The sequence below is a fragment of the Schistocerca serialis genome, chromosome 6, assembly GCF_023864345.2.
Source record: "Schistocerca serialis cubense isolate TAMUIC-IGC-003099 chromosome 6, iqSchSeri2.2, whole genome shotgun sequence".
In the NCBI taxonomy this organism is placed as follows: domain Eukaryota; kingdom Metazoa; phylum Arthropoda; class Insecta; order Orthoptera; family Acrididae; genus Schistocerca; species Schistocerca serialis.
In genome coordinates, this window is record NC_064643.1 from 563495555 (window position 1) to 563516513 (window position 20959).

General features: G+C 39.0%; 1 protein-coding gene across 1 annotated transcript in view; it reads left to right on the forward strand.

Moving 5' to 3' along the window:
* Positions 1-20959, forward strand: part of LOC126484423 (uncharacterized) — a 251771-nt gene that overhangs the window by 171868 nt on the left and 58944 nt on the right. The window contains exon 11 of the mRNA XM_050107937.1: positions 1443-1584. Within this exon, the coding sequence (XP_049963894.1) occupies positions 1443-1584 (142 nt within the window). The remainder of the gene's footprint in view (positions 1-1442; positions 1585-20959) is intronic.

A 20959-nucleotide genomic window follows, 5' to 3' on the forward strand; every position in this document is an offset into this window, starting at 1 on the left:
ACGCCTCTAGATGTCATCAACTGTCACAAAAGGAAGGAGTGCTAAACATGCTGGTCTACAGAGTTCATGCAATCTCAGATGAAGAAAGCCTAAAACCAGAAAAACTGGACCACCTCACAGACCTGTTCCAGAAAAGAAAGGAAAAAAAAACTATAGCAGCTGTCAAATTTGATGTGCCTTCAACCAAAAGACTACATCCCAGTTGGCACCCAATGAAGACCAACCAAAAAAGATATCCTACATTACGTATGCAGATAACGTATCTAGAAAAATTGATAGAATTTTATGAAGACAAAATATCAAATGTGTGTACCACCTACCAGTAGAGACCAAATCCCTTTTAGGGACAGTAAAAGGCAACCAGGGGCTCCAGAAGAAGTGTATTACATAGCATGTGAAGAAAGGTACCAGAACATACAAATGGCACACCAACCACCAGCAGCCCATAAAATCACCAGTTGCGGAACATTACCTGGAAACCAGCCACAAAGTGGAATATGAAGATACAAAAATTCTGCAAAACACATTCCACTATTGAGTCTGTGTATTCGAGAAGACTGTTTAAATCTGGCTACATGAGAACCTTGTCAACAAGGCCAATAGATTTCAACACAGTCAAGTGTGGGCTCTGGTACTGGAAATTGTCCAAACACAGCAGAAGATGGAGTGCAGACTGACGATCACCTCTCGATTCCCGAGCACAAGCTACCCACCACCGTAGCCAGCACATCAGTGTCCATACACAGTCAGTGGATGGGGGATGGGGGACAACCAATCTATATATCACACACACTTGACTAGGATGTCAGTCAGCAAGAGTAACCTGATGATATCAAGTCATGCCATAAAAAATTCATTCTAAAATGATAAATCAGTCCTGCTGCTTGCCTGAGAGACTTTTAAGAAGCATATTCGCCAGGAAAACCTATGAACACACACTGGATTATATTGTTTTCATGATTCTTGGATGTTATAGCTTGATGGAAAAAGAGTGGCATAATAATTCAAGTTGCAGTTATTGCACAGCTTATTCCTGTTTCCGTGTTATGCAGAGACTCCTGCTATGAATGATAAAAAAATTATCAGAACTCCAACATTGATTGTTCTGCTAGTTCATGCTTCAGCAGAAAAAAATAGCATTTTGGGTCAACCTTTCTGTAATACACAGGCTAAAATAACCAGTAGCAGTACTAATGTTGAGCAACAGATTTGCTTAGCCAATTTCAATTTAGTAACAATTCTTAGTGAAGTTTCTTATTGAGTTTATTTGATAGCTCTGTGAGTTATTACTACTGGCACACCAGTCTGAAGTGGTAAATGACATGACAATTTCCCAAGGATACTGTCAACGGTGAAACGCCCTTCAGTTCTAGTGCTCTTACTGAAAGAGCAGCTTATGAAATATTTGAAAACATTCCTGTCAGTTCATTTTATTATTTCAGTGAAATATCTAGTTGCTCAGAGGCAACGGAAACTCCTCCACACATTATACGGGCTAACCTACAAGAACTTCAAAAGGAGTATGAGGAACTAAGAGAATTCACCAAATTAGAGCGACAAATCTATGCAGAAAGAGCTGAGATGGTAAATATATCTCCACACTTTATTTCATTGTTGCAGTATTAACAGTTCAAGCTTTGTTGCTGAACTACAAACATTAAAAATGCTAATGTTGACTCATTAATAGCAAATCTCTCCTCTCATAGTTTCTTAATTACTTGCCTTACTTAATTACGGATATATATATTATACCTGGCAAAATTAAAGCCTTCGGTCATCTCTTAAATCTAATCCTTGAATATTTCCCCTACAATTGACAGTGCTGTATGAATAATACAAGAGTTACAAATAATATTTAGTATTACAGTAATGTCAATCATATTGGCATTAGCTTAAATGCATTCTGCCATAATATCACTTATATTTGGTGGAAGTGTAATATATATATAAGAAAGGCATGGCAACAATTCCGAAATAATATAATCAAGGGAATTAGTTAATTATTCTGGGAGAAGAGCAAGAAAAAATGGGATAAAATTGGCAGCTATTCCAGTGACAGAAAGAACGCAACATCAGTTTGGTCACCCACAGTTTATTACGTGCATGCATATCAGAAGTACTGCAATTATGAAGTATTGATAGGTATAAGAGGCGATCAAGAAGTTTCCATTTGAGGGCATTGCTGTAGTGTGTATGCAATGTAACCCAACTTGACACAGGTAGGCTTATATAAAGCACCATTATGTAGGCAAGGGATAGTGAGCCATTTGTGCCTTCCAACATGCATGTGGAAAATGAGTTTCTTATTGAGTTTATTGATAGCTCTGTGAGCTATTACTACTGGCACACCAGTCTGAAGTGGTAAATGACATGACAATTTCCCAAGGATACTGTAAAGGGTGAAACGCTCTTCAGTTCTAGTGCTCTTACTGAAAGAACTATGGTGACTTTCTTATCAAGAGTATCCAAACAAGACCGACATGATGGGGTTCTTTTCCTGGTTGCCAAAGATCAGACACCAGTAGGCATTCATTGTAAAATGAAAAATATGTATGCAATTATGGCGAAATGTTGAGGAAAACTGCAATAGAGACTCTGGAGCATCCAGCCCGTAGTACTGATCTCTTCCCATGTGATTATCAAGTCTTTGGTCCTTAAAGTTTTGGAAGGGTCAACAATCTTTGTCAGGTGAGGATGTGCAGCAGGCAGTTACAGACATCTCTATGCACCAGGACAGTGTTTTACCAAACTGTTATCTTTAACCTGGTGTGTTGGTACTGTGTTTACCACAGTGCTCATGGCAATTTTGCCTGATTGACACATTGATTCTGGTCTGTATGGACTTCAAACCAAAACTTTTTGATCATCCCTTATATTTGATAGGTGAGGAGATACGTGTAAGAGACTGATGACAAAGAATTCAATGAAGAAAGCACCACATATTATCCATTCATGTGCAGCCTGACTGAGAATGATAAGACTAACATCATGAAATAACCAAATGTTAATACATACCTCACTCAAGAAGTATTGGATAAATATTACAGTCCTAGTGACAAGGCATAACCGGTGAGTTTTTTTTTTTTTTTTTTAAGTGAAAACATTTTTGAAGTTGGTATAGGCTAGAGAAATTTCATGCTAACTATGACAGCCTGTTCTTTTAAAACTACGTGCTCATTGAGAAATGTAAGGTATGTTGTTAATTTGGTAAAGTGGTGGAACACAGTGAGAGTGTAGGTGGAATTGCTTCACAAAAATATTCAGTGATAAATTTTGATGATCACTTTTGGTATCTTAGTGTTTAGTTTGAGACCCAGTTTTGTACCTCTTGAAAACAATAATGGTCATCATTCATACTTGATAATACCAAAGTGACACAATTAGGATTAGCACTTATGTAACACTTTTAAATAATAGTTGTAAGAATGTAACACATTTAAAATATCAATGTTAGGGAGATTAGCAGTGGACTGAAGACAAAACTGCTGAGGAACTTTTTGAACACTTTTGCATGTAGACTCATCAAATCCAACAATGAATACTTTTCAGGTTCCTGTTGCACACTGAGTGTACTGCTTGAAAAATTAAATGGCTTTATTTTCAAAAATATGATATGGAAATCAAACATGTTGTTGAAATTGAACTGTCTCAAAATAGTCACTTTGGATCTGTCCATGGCTTGCTCCACATTGTCTGTAACTTTTAATTAATGCAGTTACCGTGTTTCAACTTTCTGGAAACTTGATTGGTTTGTATCATGGGCATTATAAGTGTTACAGTAGTTTGTCAACAGCATATTAAGAATTTACTGAAAGGCTTTTTGGTACTGCAGGTAAAATATATGGTTCAACTTGTAATCATGTGATAATTTTTGATTGTCATTCTTATGTACAGGTCAAGCTAAGCTTTGCTTCTACTCAGTATAATAGGTACAATCAACGAGAGAGAAACGCAAGGTGCTTTTAAGAACTGTGATAATAATAGTTGTTGTTGAACATTTTTAAGCATACTTACATCTGTGCGCCATTTCCTCTGTCATAAAAGTGATTATCTTTGTGGCTTTACAAATTTTGGTCTTCCAAACATATTTTAAGAAAATCACCCCTCTGGCAGAAGTGCTGTTGTCTGGCTGTCGTGCAAGTTTAACATGGCGGATCATACTTTGCATTGTCCTCAAATTGATTGTGGTGCAGCTATCTTGGTAAAGATATCATCTTGTCTTTCACAAGAATTGCAAAACCCACACAAAAACTGAAACCACTATTACTTACTAATGTCATAAAACTAGCTTCTCCAAAATATGATTGTCATGAACACTTTTAACTCATCCTAATGTTAACTTCACCCCTGAGGCATGACAGCTCCTACTATACCTGTATCTTACTACATGAAGTTTGATCAAATGTGTAGATAACATGACTCTTCGAAAACCAATTTCTTCAACTACTTTTTATTTAGGGAGAATGACTTGAATTGTTCACTCAAAACAATGTTTTAACTGAATAAAGACAAATGTTATAGGAAACCAAAAAGAAATTATGCTCATCTATTTGGGATTTATTGTTGCAGGCAATATACAGGGGATGGGCAAAATAATGTGAATACCTGAACTCGCTTGGGAATAGTTTATTAATAAGGAGATGGACCCCCATTTGCCTGTAATTCATCCCCCTGTGGGTCCGGGGGTTAGAATAGGCCCGAGATATTCCTGCTTGTCATAAGAGGAGACTAAAACGAGTCTCGTATTTTTCGTCCTTTATGTGATCGTCCCCTGTAGGGTTTGACCTCCAGCTTTCAAAGTTTTCCTGAAGAGTGAGCCAATTGGGGAAGGGCGCCATACCTGGTGCATTGTGTCCATTGTGCATTGAGACCTTTAGCCCACTTTCTCGTCGTTGCATTGCAGTCCTGCCCATTCTCCATCTTTTGGGTGAGGACACCTTCCTGGGTGCGTTTTCCACCATCCACCATGCACTATGCAGTGTCATTTTCTGTGCCATGGACTTATTTTCATTTCATTTACAGCACGGTAGCCAGTCCGTTGTGATGGGGCCACCATGTACCCTGTTGGTTGTAGCCTCCTGTCAACACAGGGATCACTGTGCTGATACCTGCACCGTTAACTCCCCACGTATGCCAAGGAGTAGATGCCCGTCACCCTGGGGCATCAGGACTCCAGGTGGCATTTGCTGTGGCTGGGTGGCACCTGTGGTGGGAGCCCCTGGTCGGAGTGAGTGGCATCACAGCAGATGACACACCATGAAGCGTAGTACGTCATCTCTTGCTGGTGGTCTGCCGCCAGCAGTCTCTAAGCGGGCAAAGTCGAACTTAAATGCTGAGAAATATGACCCCAAGTCATTCTCCTCCGTGGCCACACCATGGGAGGAATGGCAGGCTAAGGATGGCAGTGAAGATTATTTGCCCCGGTACCTCATATGTATGAGAGTTGATGGGGAATCTTTCATGTCCATGAAGCATCAGTTTTTTGTCGAGCATTTGGAGAACAAGTTTGGGGAAGTGGAGGGCTTGTCCAAAATGTGCTCTGGGTCAGTTTTGATAAAAACTGCATCATCTGCCCAGTCACGGGCATTACTCGCTTGTGCCAAGTTGGGGGATTTCCTCTCACCATCACGCCTCATAAGAGCTTAAATATGGTCCAGGGTATTATATTCCACAGGGACCTTCTTTTGGAGTCTGATGGTGAGCTGCATGCCAATTTAGAGCAGCAAGGTGTTCATTTCGGCTGGCACGTCCATCGGGGTCCGAGGGATAACCAGGTTACCACCGGTGCCTTCATCATGGCCTTCGAGGGTAACACATTGCCCGAGAAGCGCAAGGTGATGGTGTACTGCTGTGATGTCAAGCCATATATCACTGCCCCGATGCAGTGCTTTAAGTGATGGAAGTTCGCCCATATGTCTTTCCGCTGTACTTACAGCCCCACCTGTCGAGATTGTGGACGTCCATCCCAACCCAATACTCCATTGCCCCACCTCCCATCTGTGTCAACTGCAGAGAGCATCATTCATCTTGCTCACCAGACTGCAAGATTTTACAGAAAGAGAGGAAAATCATGGAATATAAGACCCTGGACCGACTGACATACACTGAGGCTAAAAGGAAATTTGAGTGCCTACATCTTGTGGCTATGACCTCATATGCCGCAGCTACGAGAATTGTTGTTGCCCCATCAGTTCCTTGAATTCATGTCACCCCTCACAACTGGGAGACTACACTTGCCCCCTTGATGGTGGGGGCCACTTCCTTCCCTGTTGCTCCCGCACCACGTACTTCGGGAGCAACACCCCCCAAACCATTGGAGATTTCAGTCCCCGCTTCTGAGCCAGAGAATCATCAGGCTTCTTTGGCTCCTCTCGCTAGGAAGGGGTCCCTTGGGTTACTCCCTTCCCAGGTTTCTGCTAGTGTGAAAGGTGGACCTGCCAGTTGCTGAAGAGCCCAAAAGCAGCTGGTCGTACGGCTTCACGCGCATCCTCAGTCCCGGAGACTGATTCAGCGAAGTCCTCCCAGCCAGGGAAACCCATGTTACAGCGCAAGAAATCGAAAAAGAAGACCCCAAAGAACAAGGAACTTGCGGTGGCACCAACACCAACGCTATCTACAAGCTCTGCGTCGAGGATGGGGTGCAGATTCTGGTGTCCGCTGAGGACATGGCTCTCACCGGATCCTCAAACACAATGGATATAGATTGCTCAGGCAAAAAGTCGGTAGCAGCAGGTGACCCTGACGCGTAAACTGCCTCATTGAATGTTCCATGCCTTTCCAGTCTCACGATGATTTCATCCTCCAAAGGAATTGTGGCAGTTTTTTCCACCGCCTGGCTGAGCTATGGCAGCTGTTAAGCTTTACACCTGCTTTCTGCATTGCCTTCCAGGGAACCTGGTTCCTGGCAATGCTGACCCCTTCCCACCATGGCCATAAGGGATATTACAGGAACCATAGTGACTGTAATCGAGTGTCTGGTGGAGTTTGCGTCTATGTCCTAAACTTAGCCTGTAGTGAAACTGTGCCCCTTCAAACCCCTCTTGAAGCTGTGGCTGTAAGAATATGGGCAACGCAGGAAATAACAGTCTGCAATGTATATCTCCCTGCAGATGGTGCAGTACTCCTGAATGTATTAGCTGCACTGATTGATCAACTCCCTAAACCTTTCCTGCTTTTGGGAGATTTTAATGCCCATAACCCCTTGTGGGGTGACTTCATGTTTACTGGCCGAGGCAGGGATGTTGAAACTTTACTGTCCTAGTTTGACCTCTGCCTCTTAAATACTGGGGCCACCACGGGGCTGATGCAGAGAGCAATCTGAGTTGTAGTTGGGAGGTGGGTAGTCTCCACGTCACCGTAGTTACATTTAGCGATTTTGCCGTTTCCTCTTCAATGATTGTTCGTTCGTCAAACGAAAACAAAACGGATTTCTATGACCAGGAGCTACCAACAGAATTAAAAATACATTACAAAATTGTTAAGGCTTTCGTGGCCACTTGTTGATAAACTGCCTATTGGCTTCTGTCTAGAGTTCTTTGGCCGACATTCATCTAATGATTTTTCTGATGTTTCGCCAGCACGAGTGGCTGGCATTGTCAAAGCTTCACCCTCCACCAGCAATGGAGGGTGAAGCTTTGACAATGCCAGCCACTCGTGCTGGCGAAACGTCAGAAAAATCATTAGATGAACGTCGGCCAAAGAACCCGGGACAGAAGCCAATAGGCAGTTTGTAAAAATACATTGACACAATTATGAAAGCCTGAAATATGTTATTAGTTTCAGATTTTATTTTGTTTCCACCTTTCTGACAGTCAAGCATTAATCGCCTTGCAGAACAATGAAGTTATATTTGCCGGCGTGCTAAATAAATTTGGCTTTTATTAATCTTTTCAGCTGAGGCAGTCATTTTATTTGAAACAAAGTGTTTAATCCCACACTATTGGTTAATTTCAACTACATTTCAAGTGCATGTTTTCATCTTCTAGCACGTATGGCATTATGCCATAATAAAGAACCAAACATGAGATGATACAGTACTGGTACTCCAAGGAAATTTACATACGAATGTGCACTTTAATCCGAAATATGGATTTTAGTATGGTTCACGAAATTCTGATGCTCTCGGAGTATCCTCGTAATGTCTTGTTTCTTTCATGATGTAATGTAAGATCTTTTAATAATTTACTTGTACGAACATACGGGCTTCCTGCGTCAGTTTAGTTGTGCAACCGCTGTGATGCCTGTTATCTGGCGCTCTCTGGCAACTGCTGAAACGATCCTATTTCTTTTGAATGAGAAACAGCCTACTGTTGCACAAAATATGTTTATACTACATCTTGACCATGGTTTCAACTATAATAATATAGCATTCTTCAGAAGTCATACGCTTTTAAAAATGAAAAACATCTTAGCCCAGCGGTTGCGTCACAATCAATAAAATAAAATAACTTCAACAGACATAAGCCTGTTTTGATCATAAGTAAAACTACAAACGGCACCGTATGAAGTTTTACTTATGACCAAATCTTGCTTATATGCCATTCTTAAGTCCAGGAGAACTATCGGAAGGGCGAAAGTCCAGGATGTATCATGGCACATCAGCACTGCATTCACAGAATGGTGCCATCTCTTGACCAAGCCGATACTATTGGGGTGTTAGTAGCTTGAATTGTTCACATATGCACAAAATCTAGCCAGCTGTGTGAACAATTCATATTCAGACTGCCTGCCTCAATCGGTAGTTACGTGACGCGGGCAACCAAACCTAGCTAGCTAGCCAAGTTGACGTGAAGCCAGAGGCTTAGTTTTCCGCAGTGATGATGTCCGTAGGTGTTGCCTCATGTGAGTGAGTATGTAGGTTGATCATTGTAAGGAGATATCACTGGTTTTTTGGCAGAGGAAGCAGCATCAAGGTGTGCGTGAGTGTAACAAGAGGTTGTGTCAGGAAAATTGTCCAATGATGCGTGCACGTGATGGGGTACTTTGTAACACTGGTATTGAAGGCATGCCTGCATCCACTCTTGGTAATCCCTCTCCGTACCTGTACAAACAAAGCTTTGCGACTCGAGTTGAAAGGTGATACGGCCTCTCGAGTGACGTGGGTTGTGGACACGATTGGAGGCATGTTGTTGGAAAGCTGATGGGGGGAAAAAAAGGATAAAATGTTCCTTGGCAGTTATCACAATACAAATTGGCATCTTCTCCCAGAATGTTGATCTGTTGTTGTTGTTGCAATGCTGATCAGGCATCTTCGACGAATGTTCAGAGATATTGGTCATCCTGTTGGACATGTGCCAGTTCAGAAAAGTCAATAGGGCTCGCTACATTGCTGGTGCGTGAGAGGCAGTCAGTCACTATGTGATTGATGCTGTAAATGTACTTTAAGTCCATACTAAATTGGATTATAAACTCTAAACTGTCAAATGAGAAGTATAGATGTAGATTTGGGGTTTCTAGCTATAAATGGAGCAAAAAAAGGGGGGGGGGGGGGGGGTTATCAACCATTCCTAACCATAAAGAACTTAAGTAAAATATCCATTAGGCCAGTAATGTGGAATAATGATGGTCTACATCATCAGAGCAGAAATGTAAAGGTACTCATCTCGAGAAACTGTATAACGATCAGGAGATGTAATCCTATTAAACATTACAGTGCAGAACCTCATATTTTGCAGGGAGTACCAGTAGGGGTAATTCGACAAATCAGTAATATACCAGTAATAATGGTACAACTGCAGTACAGAGCAATAACATTAGCTGACAGTGCATAAAGAAAAGCATTCATGTTTAATATATAAAAAAAGAGTGGACTATTATCAATCATTATCAGAAATAGTCTAATATGTAAATATCTATTGGTTTTGTAATCTGAAGATGTATGAGAAAACAACAAGCTTGGGTAACAACTTACAAGAATGCAGAGTAGTGATCTATCACAATCATGCAGTGTCAGAATACCTGAACAGAAAGACCAACAAAGTGAAACATATGGAGACAATGGTCAAACTTCCAAGTTTAAAATTCACCTAAAGATGTAATATTCAAATTTATAAACAAATTAGTGTGAAAGCTGAGACAAAGCCAACCTTATTATTGGGGAAGGGTATGGGGGGAGTGGGCAAGACAGAAGAAAGGAAAGGGTGGAGAGGTACAAGGAATAGATAGCTGTATAACTGACATCCCAAATATGAAGAAGAATAAAACTTGGTGACACCAAAAGTTGAAGCACTGTCTTGACAAAAGAATATCACTGTATCCTTGATAATGGTATGGAGTGAAACCACCTTAACACTAAATTACGACCTGTCAGGACATAACCATCCATAAGTAGAAATATGGTGCACCAAAACCGTCTACAAGGGCCATAAATGTCACAGCATTTCTACATTATCAACAAAATTTAAATAATTTTAATTTTTCAAATTATTCTGTTCATTTAGGATCTTATGTAAGTTTGTGTAGTGTTAAAAAATATTTCAAGTCTCTTCTCGTAAATCCTTACTTAGTCCTTTGCTGGATTTAGGTAACATTGCTATCTGATCATTTATGCTATCTGATCATTTATGTCACCCATAGAGTGTTTGCAAGTTTTTAGATGTGCCCCTAGAGCTGATGTATTGCTCAGCCAAGGTTGCTCTTTGACTCTCGTTCTAAAATTTGCTGCAGCAAATAATACAGTATAAAGAAACCAATATTCCTGAAATTATGGAGCTAGTTGAATTCGCCACACCAGTTTTATCCTAGAATTAGTTCTCTTTTAATATTGATTTTTATAGCCAAACTAATGGCTTACAAGGAACCTCTTGAGTACAAGATCACATGTTCAGTCTTTAGTAAAGTGTAATTGAAAGTGTTGTGTTAACAATTATGACAGGGAAAAAAAAAGCTCCTAATGACTCACGATATGCATCAGGAGGGCGACAGAAAATGAATGTCCAGAAGGCCAAAGATCAACCTTCTGTGGCATGTATATATCACAATTCATAGAATGGACACCATCGATATTCGATAAATGTTCAAAACAAACTATTAACTTGCACCATGAACACCAAATGAAAAATGGCATGCCACAGTGATCCCAAGATCCCCATCAAGATGGAAGGTGAACTCCTTGTGGGATTTACAAACCATGTAGATATACACTCTTAAAGAATGCAAATAGAACCACATTGGTGTAGCAGGGTTATGAAAACTGAAGAAATGTGAAACAGTCTGTTGTGGAGCATATTATGAAACTGGCACTCTTTTAAAGCATAGCTGCAGATAGTGTGATAATATGTTTTATAGGCAAGGAAGAAACAAACATCCAGAGGCTGAATTTGTGAGTGGTTCCAGGTGGTATGAATTTCAATGTCACACACTTCTCAGGAGGGATAGTTTGTTCTAGAAGAGTATGATTTTTACACACAGACCAGCTATTGATCAAAAGAAGTGCTCATACCATAGTTGTAGTTCTCTTATGCCCATTTTCCCACTTCTCCTTGCTGTGACGTAAAGATTGCCTACTGTCCCTGCAAGATCAGACACACGAGAAGGAATCGTAAAGGGCAGTACATCTGCAACATTTCACAGTAGACTTAATAATTTACCATTCAGGTTAACAGTTAGCATAATTGTATGTCATAAATAAAGCTTTCGGCCCATGAGGCCTTCATCAAAAAAAAAAAAAAAAAAAAAACCACACACACACACACACACACACACACACACACACACACACACACACACACACACACACACACCTGCCCGTGCAACTCTCACAAACGTGATTGCAGTCTCAGGCAACTATAGCCACATTGTGAGCTGCAGTACCAGTCATTGATGTGGGTACAATTGCCGAAGTTATTGGTGCTAGTCTTTTTGTTGTGCCTATCTGCTTAGTACCCGCTCCTTGGGTGGAGACGGTCCTTTACTACATTTCACTGGAGAAAGGGTTTGTAGCTCCCTGTCCAAAAAGAATGATGAGCTACATGGCTCGACACCTATTTCAATGTCACTTCAACTTGTTAAGCATGTTTTGTTGTCATTGTACTCCTCATGTACATTGTCCACACATTCGAGTGTGTACTTCAGTGGCCTTGCACTCAAGAGATTCCCTGTTAGTTATGTGATGTTTGGTTGGTGCGCTTACCAATATATTCATAGATAATATTAAACATGAAATTTTGAATAACAAACCTAAAACTATGTATCAGATCACATATAATAAAAGAAAATTATTGACACATTGATTCTTTTGAATGGGGAGCTAGGCAAACATAGATAGATTGATTGATTAATTGATTAATTTTTTATTGGTCCAGTTTTATCATATAGCACTGATTGTACAATTGATATTGGACAGGTCAAAGATAAGTTACAATAATACATAGTATTCGCAAAATAGTAGACAAATTAAAATTAGGTACCTATTTCAATTAATTTTGTTACTTATTCAGAAATTCTCTGACAGAATTGAAACAGTGCTTTATTAGAAATGGCTTTAGTTTAGCTTTAAATATTGGATGAGTAGTATTTTTTATTTCCTCTGGTATCTTATTGTGTAGTATTACACCAATGTTAATTATGCTCCTCTGATAGGTGGTTGTTCGGTGATATTTTTGATGTATATTTGATTCCCTTCTGGTACTATAGTTGTGTACATTTTTGTTCTGTAGCAGTTTGCCTGTTTTCAGGGGTGGAGCATTTAGAACTTAAGCTCAGTAAAATGGGATTTACAGGACTCCATCTTTTTAAGGCCACAAATTATTGTTAAAGCTCTTTTTTGCATTCTCAAAACCTTTACACTGTGAGTTAAGTATCCGCAGAAAATGATCCCATATAGGATTAGTGAGTGGAACTGTGCGTAGTATGCCTGCAGTACCGTTGTTTTGCTTGTTGTAGCTTTTAAAATTCTTAGGCCATAGCACACAGAAGTTATTTATATGTGTGTCCCACTTTGTCTTGCTGAACCCAGAGACCCAAGAATTTTGTGACACTTACATTTTCTAGGGGATCATTTTTATTGGGCTTGAATAGACATTTGATTAGTTGGAAGAATTAAATGAAAATAGACACACACAGTTTTTTCAGTATTTATAATGAGTTTGTTTTTTTGTGAACCACTCAGAAAGTCTTTTCATAGAACTTTCTGCTGTTGACCGCAAGTTTCTGGACTGGATCCAGTGAGCAATATGCTGGTGTCATTGGCAAACAGGATAGTTTTTGTGGGACTATTATATTCAACTAAGTCATCCACATAAATCAAGAAGAGTAGTGGACCTAAGATTGAGGCCTGTGGTACACCATATTTTATTGGTAGTTCCCTAGAAAGAAAGGTGTTGTTTCTTGTTTTATTCAATTTGTTAAATTCATACTGAAGTGATACTTTCTGCCTGTGGTTTTTTAAGTATGAACACAACCAGCTATGTGCTACACCTTTTACTCCTCGTCTTTCTAATTTTTCAAGCAGAATGTTATGGTCCAGGATGTCGAAGGATTTTCATAGATCTAGAAAAATACCTGCAGCTAATTTATGTTGATCAAGGGATTTTAAAATGCAGTCTAAGAATTCGAAAATTGCTGTCTGTGTAGATTTAGACTTTCTAAAACCATGTTGTTGTACTGTAAGAGGTGCATATTTATTTATGAAACTTAAAAGCCTGTCATAGAAGAGTTTTTCTAGAATTTTTGAGAAGGAACTTAACTGCGACACGGGTTGGTAGTTTGATATTTTTTTCAGAAGTACCTTTATTTAGCATTGGTGAAACTTATACTATCTTAAAATTATCTGGAAATACACCAGTTTTTAAAGAGAGGTTGAAAATTTTTGCCAAGAGGTTTGCTATGTGGTGAGCACATGCTTTTAATATGAAATCAGGTACTTCATCAAGAACACTTGACATTTTATTGCTTAATGATTTAATTTTACTCATAATTTCCTTGGGGTTTGTTTCATACACATACATAGAAGCAGTCGATATCACTGACTTGCTGGAGAAACTTGGGACTGGACCTTGACAGAGTACTTGAATGAGGTCTTCAGCTAGTGAGGTGAAGTATTCATTGAATTTTTCCACAACTGAATTTGGGTCTGTGACTTTTGAGCCTTATAGTGTTAATGATACATTCTTTTTCTTTGGCACTGAACTAAAAGTTTCTTTCTTTATAACTCTCCATGTGGATCTCATTTTGTTAGATGAGTTTCTTATCAAATTGTCATTCCACATAATTTTTGCCTCTTTGACTACTCTACCATATATTCTTTTGTAGCTTTTGAATAATCTGCAAATTCTTGGGTTACTCTATATTTCTTACAAGAGTACTGCAGAAATCTGTTCCTCTCACTGGAATTTTTTATGCTTTTAGTTACCCATTGCTTATTATTGTTAGGTTTTACTGTTTTTACTACTTTTGGAAATGCTACATTAAAATGGTGAAGAAAGATGCTCTAAAAACTCATGTACATGCTATCAACATTGTTCTGAGTGGCGATGCGTTCCCAGTTTTCCTTCGCCAGTAAGAGATTCAAAATTCTAATGTTATCTTCAGAAAAGGTTCTTTTTTCAACTACTTTTCCAGAACTGCTACTACTTGTTGGCATTTCTATACACAGCAGCTGTGCCTCATGATCGCTATAACCCATGCTCAGTACTCTGCTTGTGAATCTGTAAGTTGTTTCTGAGATGAATATTTGGTCAATAATGGAATTTGTGCATTCTGTTAATCTTGTTGGATAGCTTACATCATCTGTTTCAAAATTTTTGTCCTTGGATTAAATTTACTGTTGAAATGGAAGATAATGGAGATATTAATTTTTTTGAACTAAGAGTTCCTCAAAATGAAAATAGACAGCACCTACAAATTTTCAGGAAACCTACAACTTCTTCTTTAAGATTAAATGTTTGCAGTGTGACAAATTTTATGTAGGTCATGCTGGAAGAAAACTTAGAATAATATTAAAGAATATTCTCACCCAAGTAATACATCAGCTCCCTGGTCATCTTAAACCCACAAACACTCTCTGGGTGATATAAATGATGAGATAGCAGTGTTACCCAAATCTAACAATGGAGTAGGTATGATTTTACTAGAAGAGACAGAAATATATTTTAGCACAGTCACACACCCATATCAGATTTTAAATGAACAGAATGAAAGAATTATTTAAATAACTTTTTTGATGTAGTAGAAATTCCTTTACATATATGATCCTTGTTGATTGTTTGTGATGCACCATACTGTGTAGTTCATGGATGATTAGGTCCTGCTAAGTGATAATTTGTTGTTAGATAGTTTAAAAAAGTTTCCACTCCATACCAGTTCTCAGGGTACACTATGCGTCTTTGTCAAGACAGTGCTTTAACCTTTAGTATCACCAAGTTTTATTCTTCTTCAAATTAGGCTACCAGGTATGTAGCTATCTGTTCCTCATACCCTTCTTCCTTTTCCCCATCTCTGTCTTGCCCACTCCCCCCCCTCCCCCCCCAATCCCCTCTTTTTCCGCCTTCTCCATCCCCCCCCCCCTTCCTCTCCCATTATACAGTTGGTTTTGTCGCATTTGTGCCAGATTCAATGTATCTTTCTGGCTAAATTTAGTGTAATTTTTGCCAGCTTTGTTGCTCTTTGCCAGCTTTGTTGCTCTTTGCCAGTTTCATACTTCTTTTTTCCTTCTTTGGTTTTCCTGTTTGCCGCATTCAGAACGACCCTTTTTTGCCAAGTTCCATTCTACTTTTTTTGCCAACTTAGGTGTTCCTCAGATTTGTGTTTTTTTTCCCCCCCAAATTCAGTATTATTTTTTGTCATGTTTGGGTTTTTTCTCAGAATCTGTGAAATCATATTCCTAAATTCACTGTTTTTTTGCCAATATCAGTGTTCTGATTCTCCTTTTTCGATGTTATTTGTCCAGTTTGTGCTATTTTTCCAGTTTGGTGCTGTTTTTTTTCCAAACTGTGCTGTTGGGTGTGACATCACATCATAGTAACATGGAAAATGACTATACATTTTATTGTTATACATGACCCTCAGCCTTGAGGAAATTGAAGACAGTCATAAGGCAGTTTCAACATTCAGTAACTAGCAGTTACAAAAATTTGTAAACTGCTATTCTCAGAGTTACGACATTTTTCTTATACACAAAAATGACAAATTTCACAAAATTGCATAAAAATTGTCAATTTCTTCATAAAAGCTACTGATATGATATTTCATAAAAACTAACAATTTCTTGATATTTTGCTAAAAATTGACAATTTCATGTTACAGTTTTCACTAAATTTTCTTGTCCCTGATGATAATCCATCCTTTTTGTATATTAAACGTGAATACTTTCCTTTATGTGCTTTCAGGTAATTTCATTTCTATGTATTGCATGTGTACTATAATGCATGGTTTATTATTGGTAAGTCACATTACCTCTTCTGGTCCCACCTGTAAAAGTGTAAGGTTTTGCATTCATCATCATTATTATTTATTGCACATACACAAGCCATATAGGCCCATGACAGAAGACAAAAATTACAAATACAAGACATACATAGAACATAATTAAAAGTTTACCACAGAAAGTCCACAAACCATGACAGAATAGCTTTAACATAACAGAAATTTATTACATATGTTTGCCCATTTACTTCTCTCAGGCATCTTCAGTGCTGGCTGCTGGATCTGTTTCTCCCAGGGTCATTAGGTCCTGTCACTCCCCCTCGTTTGTGAACCACCTCTTGGATGTCTACCAGTTGGCTGGTATAGAAGCAATCTGTTAGAGAGAGTGCCCTCTGCTCATAGAACATGTTCTGCGTACTGTAGTCTTCTTCTTGCAATCGCTCACCCAATATCAGCTTCCTTAAACCGCCGATACAAATCTTCAGCCGGCCGTTGTGGCCAAGTGGTTCTAGGCGCTTCAGTGTGGAACAGTGCGACCGCTACGGTCACAGGTTCAAATCCTGCCTCAGGCATGGATGTGTGTGATGCCCTTAGGTTGGTCAGGTTTAAGTAGTTCTAAGTTCTAGGGGACTGATGACCTCACATGTTAAGTCCCATAGTGCTCAGAGCCATTTGAACCATTTGAACAGATCTTCATTGTGCCTTCTTTTACATTTTGTAGTTTCTGCATTGTATACTGGGCAAAAAATTTTGCTTGCCCATGTCTCACAACCATACAATACAACTGGTCGCACTAGTGACGTGTATAGCTGTATTTTGCTTCCTGAGATATGATGCGCGACACACATAGGTTTTGCATTGTAATATCTAATAGGATTACACCTGATGGTTGTTGTATGGCTTATTGCATTTGACTTCATGTACATTTCTGCATAGATGGTGTTGGCCATCATTATTGCACATTAATAGAATTATACCTAAGTTAGTAATGGTTGATGATTGTTTTTTATATGCCCTGTATGCTAGATTATTTAAGTTTCGCAGTAAATGTGAAATACTTGTATTTGCAACAGTTGTGCATTATATCATTAAGGTTCTCTTCAGTAAGTCACCAAGTTTTTTTACACTGTGTACGTCTTATTCTTCAGGCTTTTACTATTATGCCCATTTAGTTTTTCTTGTATCTATGGTTATGAAGCTTATAACTAAGGTACTTGGAATCTCAGTTTTAGTCATTTACTTAGTATTCCTAGCTTCTGGGTGCTTGTCCATTGAACGTGCGATACACTGACTTGTACATTCTATTGTACTCAAAAATTGGATGCAACAATACTGTTGGCACCTTTGCTTTAATCATATTTGATTGTCATTTGTCATGGTTTACCTTATTGTCATTCCGTTTTTTATTAGACAAGTAATACATTGTAATGTGCATGTAACGTGATTTCTACATTTAAAAAATTGATATTATGATAACTGATTAATCTGATGTCTTTGTGGTTTTATCTTTGAGTTTACTAGTATTTTGGTTACTCAGGTGCTACCCTTGATTACATATGTTCAGTTACTTGTTTTTGTGGATGAAGATAATTGCTGATGCAGGAAAATCATTGTGTACCTTGCTGTTGTTCATGACCTTGATAGTGAATATAATTTATGTTTCTACATGAGTGATTTGTACTGGGCTGGCCTCTGTGCCTGAGCAGTTCTAAGCGCTTCAGTCCGGAACCGCGCTGCTGCTATGGTCGCAGGTTCGAATCCTGCCTCAGGCATGGCTGTTTGTGATGTCCTTAGGTTAGTTACGTTAAAGTAGTTCTCAGTCTAGGAGACTGATAACCTCAGATGTTAAGTCCCATAGTGGTTAGGGCCATTTTGATTTGTACTGTCCAATTTTCATAAGTAATGTTTTTACGAGGGGCATTAGGAATTGTCCAAACTGCAAAATAGACATTAGTTGCTGCAATCACCTCCTTGTTTGAATAAAATCTGTGTCCCGCAAGCCATTTCTTCAAATTGGGGAGCAAATGGTAGTCCGAGGGAGCCAAGTCTGGAGAATAGGGGGGATGTGAAACGAGTTAGAATCCGATTTCCATAAATTTTGCAACCACAACTGCTGAGGTGTGTGCATTGTCGTGACAGAAAAGTACTTCTTTGCGGTCCAATTGCCGGCATTTTTCTTGCAGCTCAGTTTTCAAACGGTCCACTAACGATGAATAATATGCACCTGTAATAGTTTTATCCTTTTCCATATAGTTGATGAGGATAATCCCTTGCGAACCCCAAGAGACTCTCGCCATAACAGTTCCGGCCGAAGGAATAGGCTTCGCCTTTTTTGGTGGAATTTCTCCCTTGGTAACACTTTGTTTAGATTGTTGTTTGGTCTCAGGAGTATAGTATGTCCATTTTTCATCCACAGTGACAAAACTAAGCTTAAAGTCCTGCGGATTCTTCCTGAACAGCTGCAAATCATCCTTGCAACATTTCACATGATTCCATTTTTGGTGAGGCGTGAGCAATCTCAGAACCCATATAGCGGATAGCTTTCTCATGTCCAAATGTTTATGCAAAGTATGTACCCGTTCATTCGAGATACCCACAGCACTAGAAATCTTATGCACCTTAACCCTTCTGTCATCCATCACCATATCATGGATTTTAACAATGATTTCTGGAGTCGTAACCTCCACAGGGCATCCAGAATGTTTAGCATCACTTCTGCCCAAATGGCCACTCTGAAAATTTTGAAACCACTGATAAACAGAGTCACAGTTTCAAGCTTCTCTTTAGTCTCCTGAAGCGTTTTGCCTTTCATAAAGTAATTTTTAATCACCACACGAAATTCTTTATCATCCATTTTCTGACAATCACTTGACTTCCTTGATTCTCACGAATGCCAAACACAAAGTAGGAGACCAATATGACTGAAACTTGGTGTACGTTCTTTCCATAGATGCTATGAACTAAACACGACCTCGATACGCGCCGGTGGGGCCATCTCTTGGACTACTCGCGGAATTTTCAAACGCCCCTCGTATGTTACGTCTAAATGGTGTTTTTGTCTTTTGAGGTTTTGTAGTTACTTTCGTCTTTTTAATGTTGATATAGGTTTGAGACAATGGTCTTCAACTGAAACAAATAGTAATTAACTTCTTCTAATGCAGCTCTGTGTCCCAAATTTCCTGAAACTTGTATCCAATGCTGATAAAAGCCTGAAGGTAATTGTTTTGATTTTTCTGATATTAGCAGCAAGCATTTTTTATGCTTTGTCATCCCTAGCATGTTAAATAGCGCTTTTCATTTTAAATTTCTTAAATTCCTTAACAAAATCTACATAAAAATTTTGGCACACTATAAACACACATTTGACCTTGAAATTAAATCTGAAATCACTTTTTAAAGTATCTCTATACGTAAACTGCCTGACAAGAAAGTGAAATACCCAGAAGAGGAGGAGGAAACGACTTTTCAGATTAAGAGTGTTTGTGGTAGCATTTCAGTGATACAGAATAGTCAAATTCGCAAAGAATTTGGCAAGCCCACTTACCAGTGTGATTTTGTATCTCCTCTGGCCTGAATGTATGCACGGGTTGTGTTGGTTAGGCTGATGTTCATATGAAAGTCAGATAAGGAATCGGAACTATGTTCAGAGCTATTCAGTGTGGACTAACTGCTATATTAGAGCTCTGCAAGTATTTAACACACACAACTTTTTGGCTATGCAGATTGTGAAAACCCTGTTTTCAATACAAGTAGCAGTTGCAGCGTTGTTCCATCCACCCCATCAGATGATGATTTTCGAGGAAAAGGACAATTTCTCCTCAGTATGTAAGGGTATCCACTGCCCTACATTGCCTTTCATTTATCGTCTTTCCAGTGACGAATGTGTCCTTGAAGTTATTTTTCCTCACTGAAGCCCTTTCACTCTCAGCTCATTGCTACAACATTCTGTGTGCCACAATGTGGTGTGCTGCATCGGAAGAGACAATGGTACATCTCACAAAACGCTATTTCAGCTCTCTTTTGACAAAAGTGTTCATTACAGTGTTGTTTGGGCGAACAATTCAATTGCAGGTCTGAAGGACCCAAAAATAATTTCCCAACTGCTGTTAAAGAGCAGAAGAACTGAGAAATAGACTGAAACTGGTTTTGTTACCCATCTGCTAAACTCTCAGGTGCATCTTGCATAGTAATTACATACATGGAGAATAGTGATGTGAGAGAAATGACATAAGATAAAATGCATAAATGAAATAGCATTAAAATCTGGACATAGCAAAACAGGTAGAAAATTCAGGTCTTGGTTTAATTATAAATAAGAGATTTCAAAATTATAGTCAGATAATGAAGAGTGGCAGAATAGAAAGTCTGTTTTTAAAAGCAACTGAAAGATACTCCATGGAAATCGGTAAACTCTATGTATCAATATCGACACACTCTGACAAGTTGGAAGAGGCACAGAAACTGATAAATTGCAGCAAGTCACACTAACAAGACAACCCAATATTTTACTGTGGATGGAAGATAAAACTAAAGAATGACTCTTCAGTGGGGAACTTCAGATATGGTATCAGAAATGAGGAATCGTACCTTACTAGAA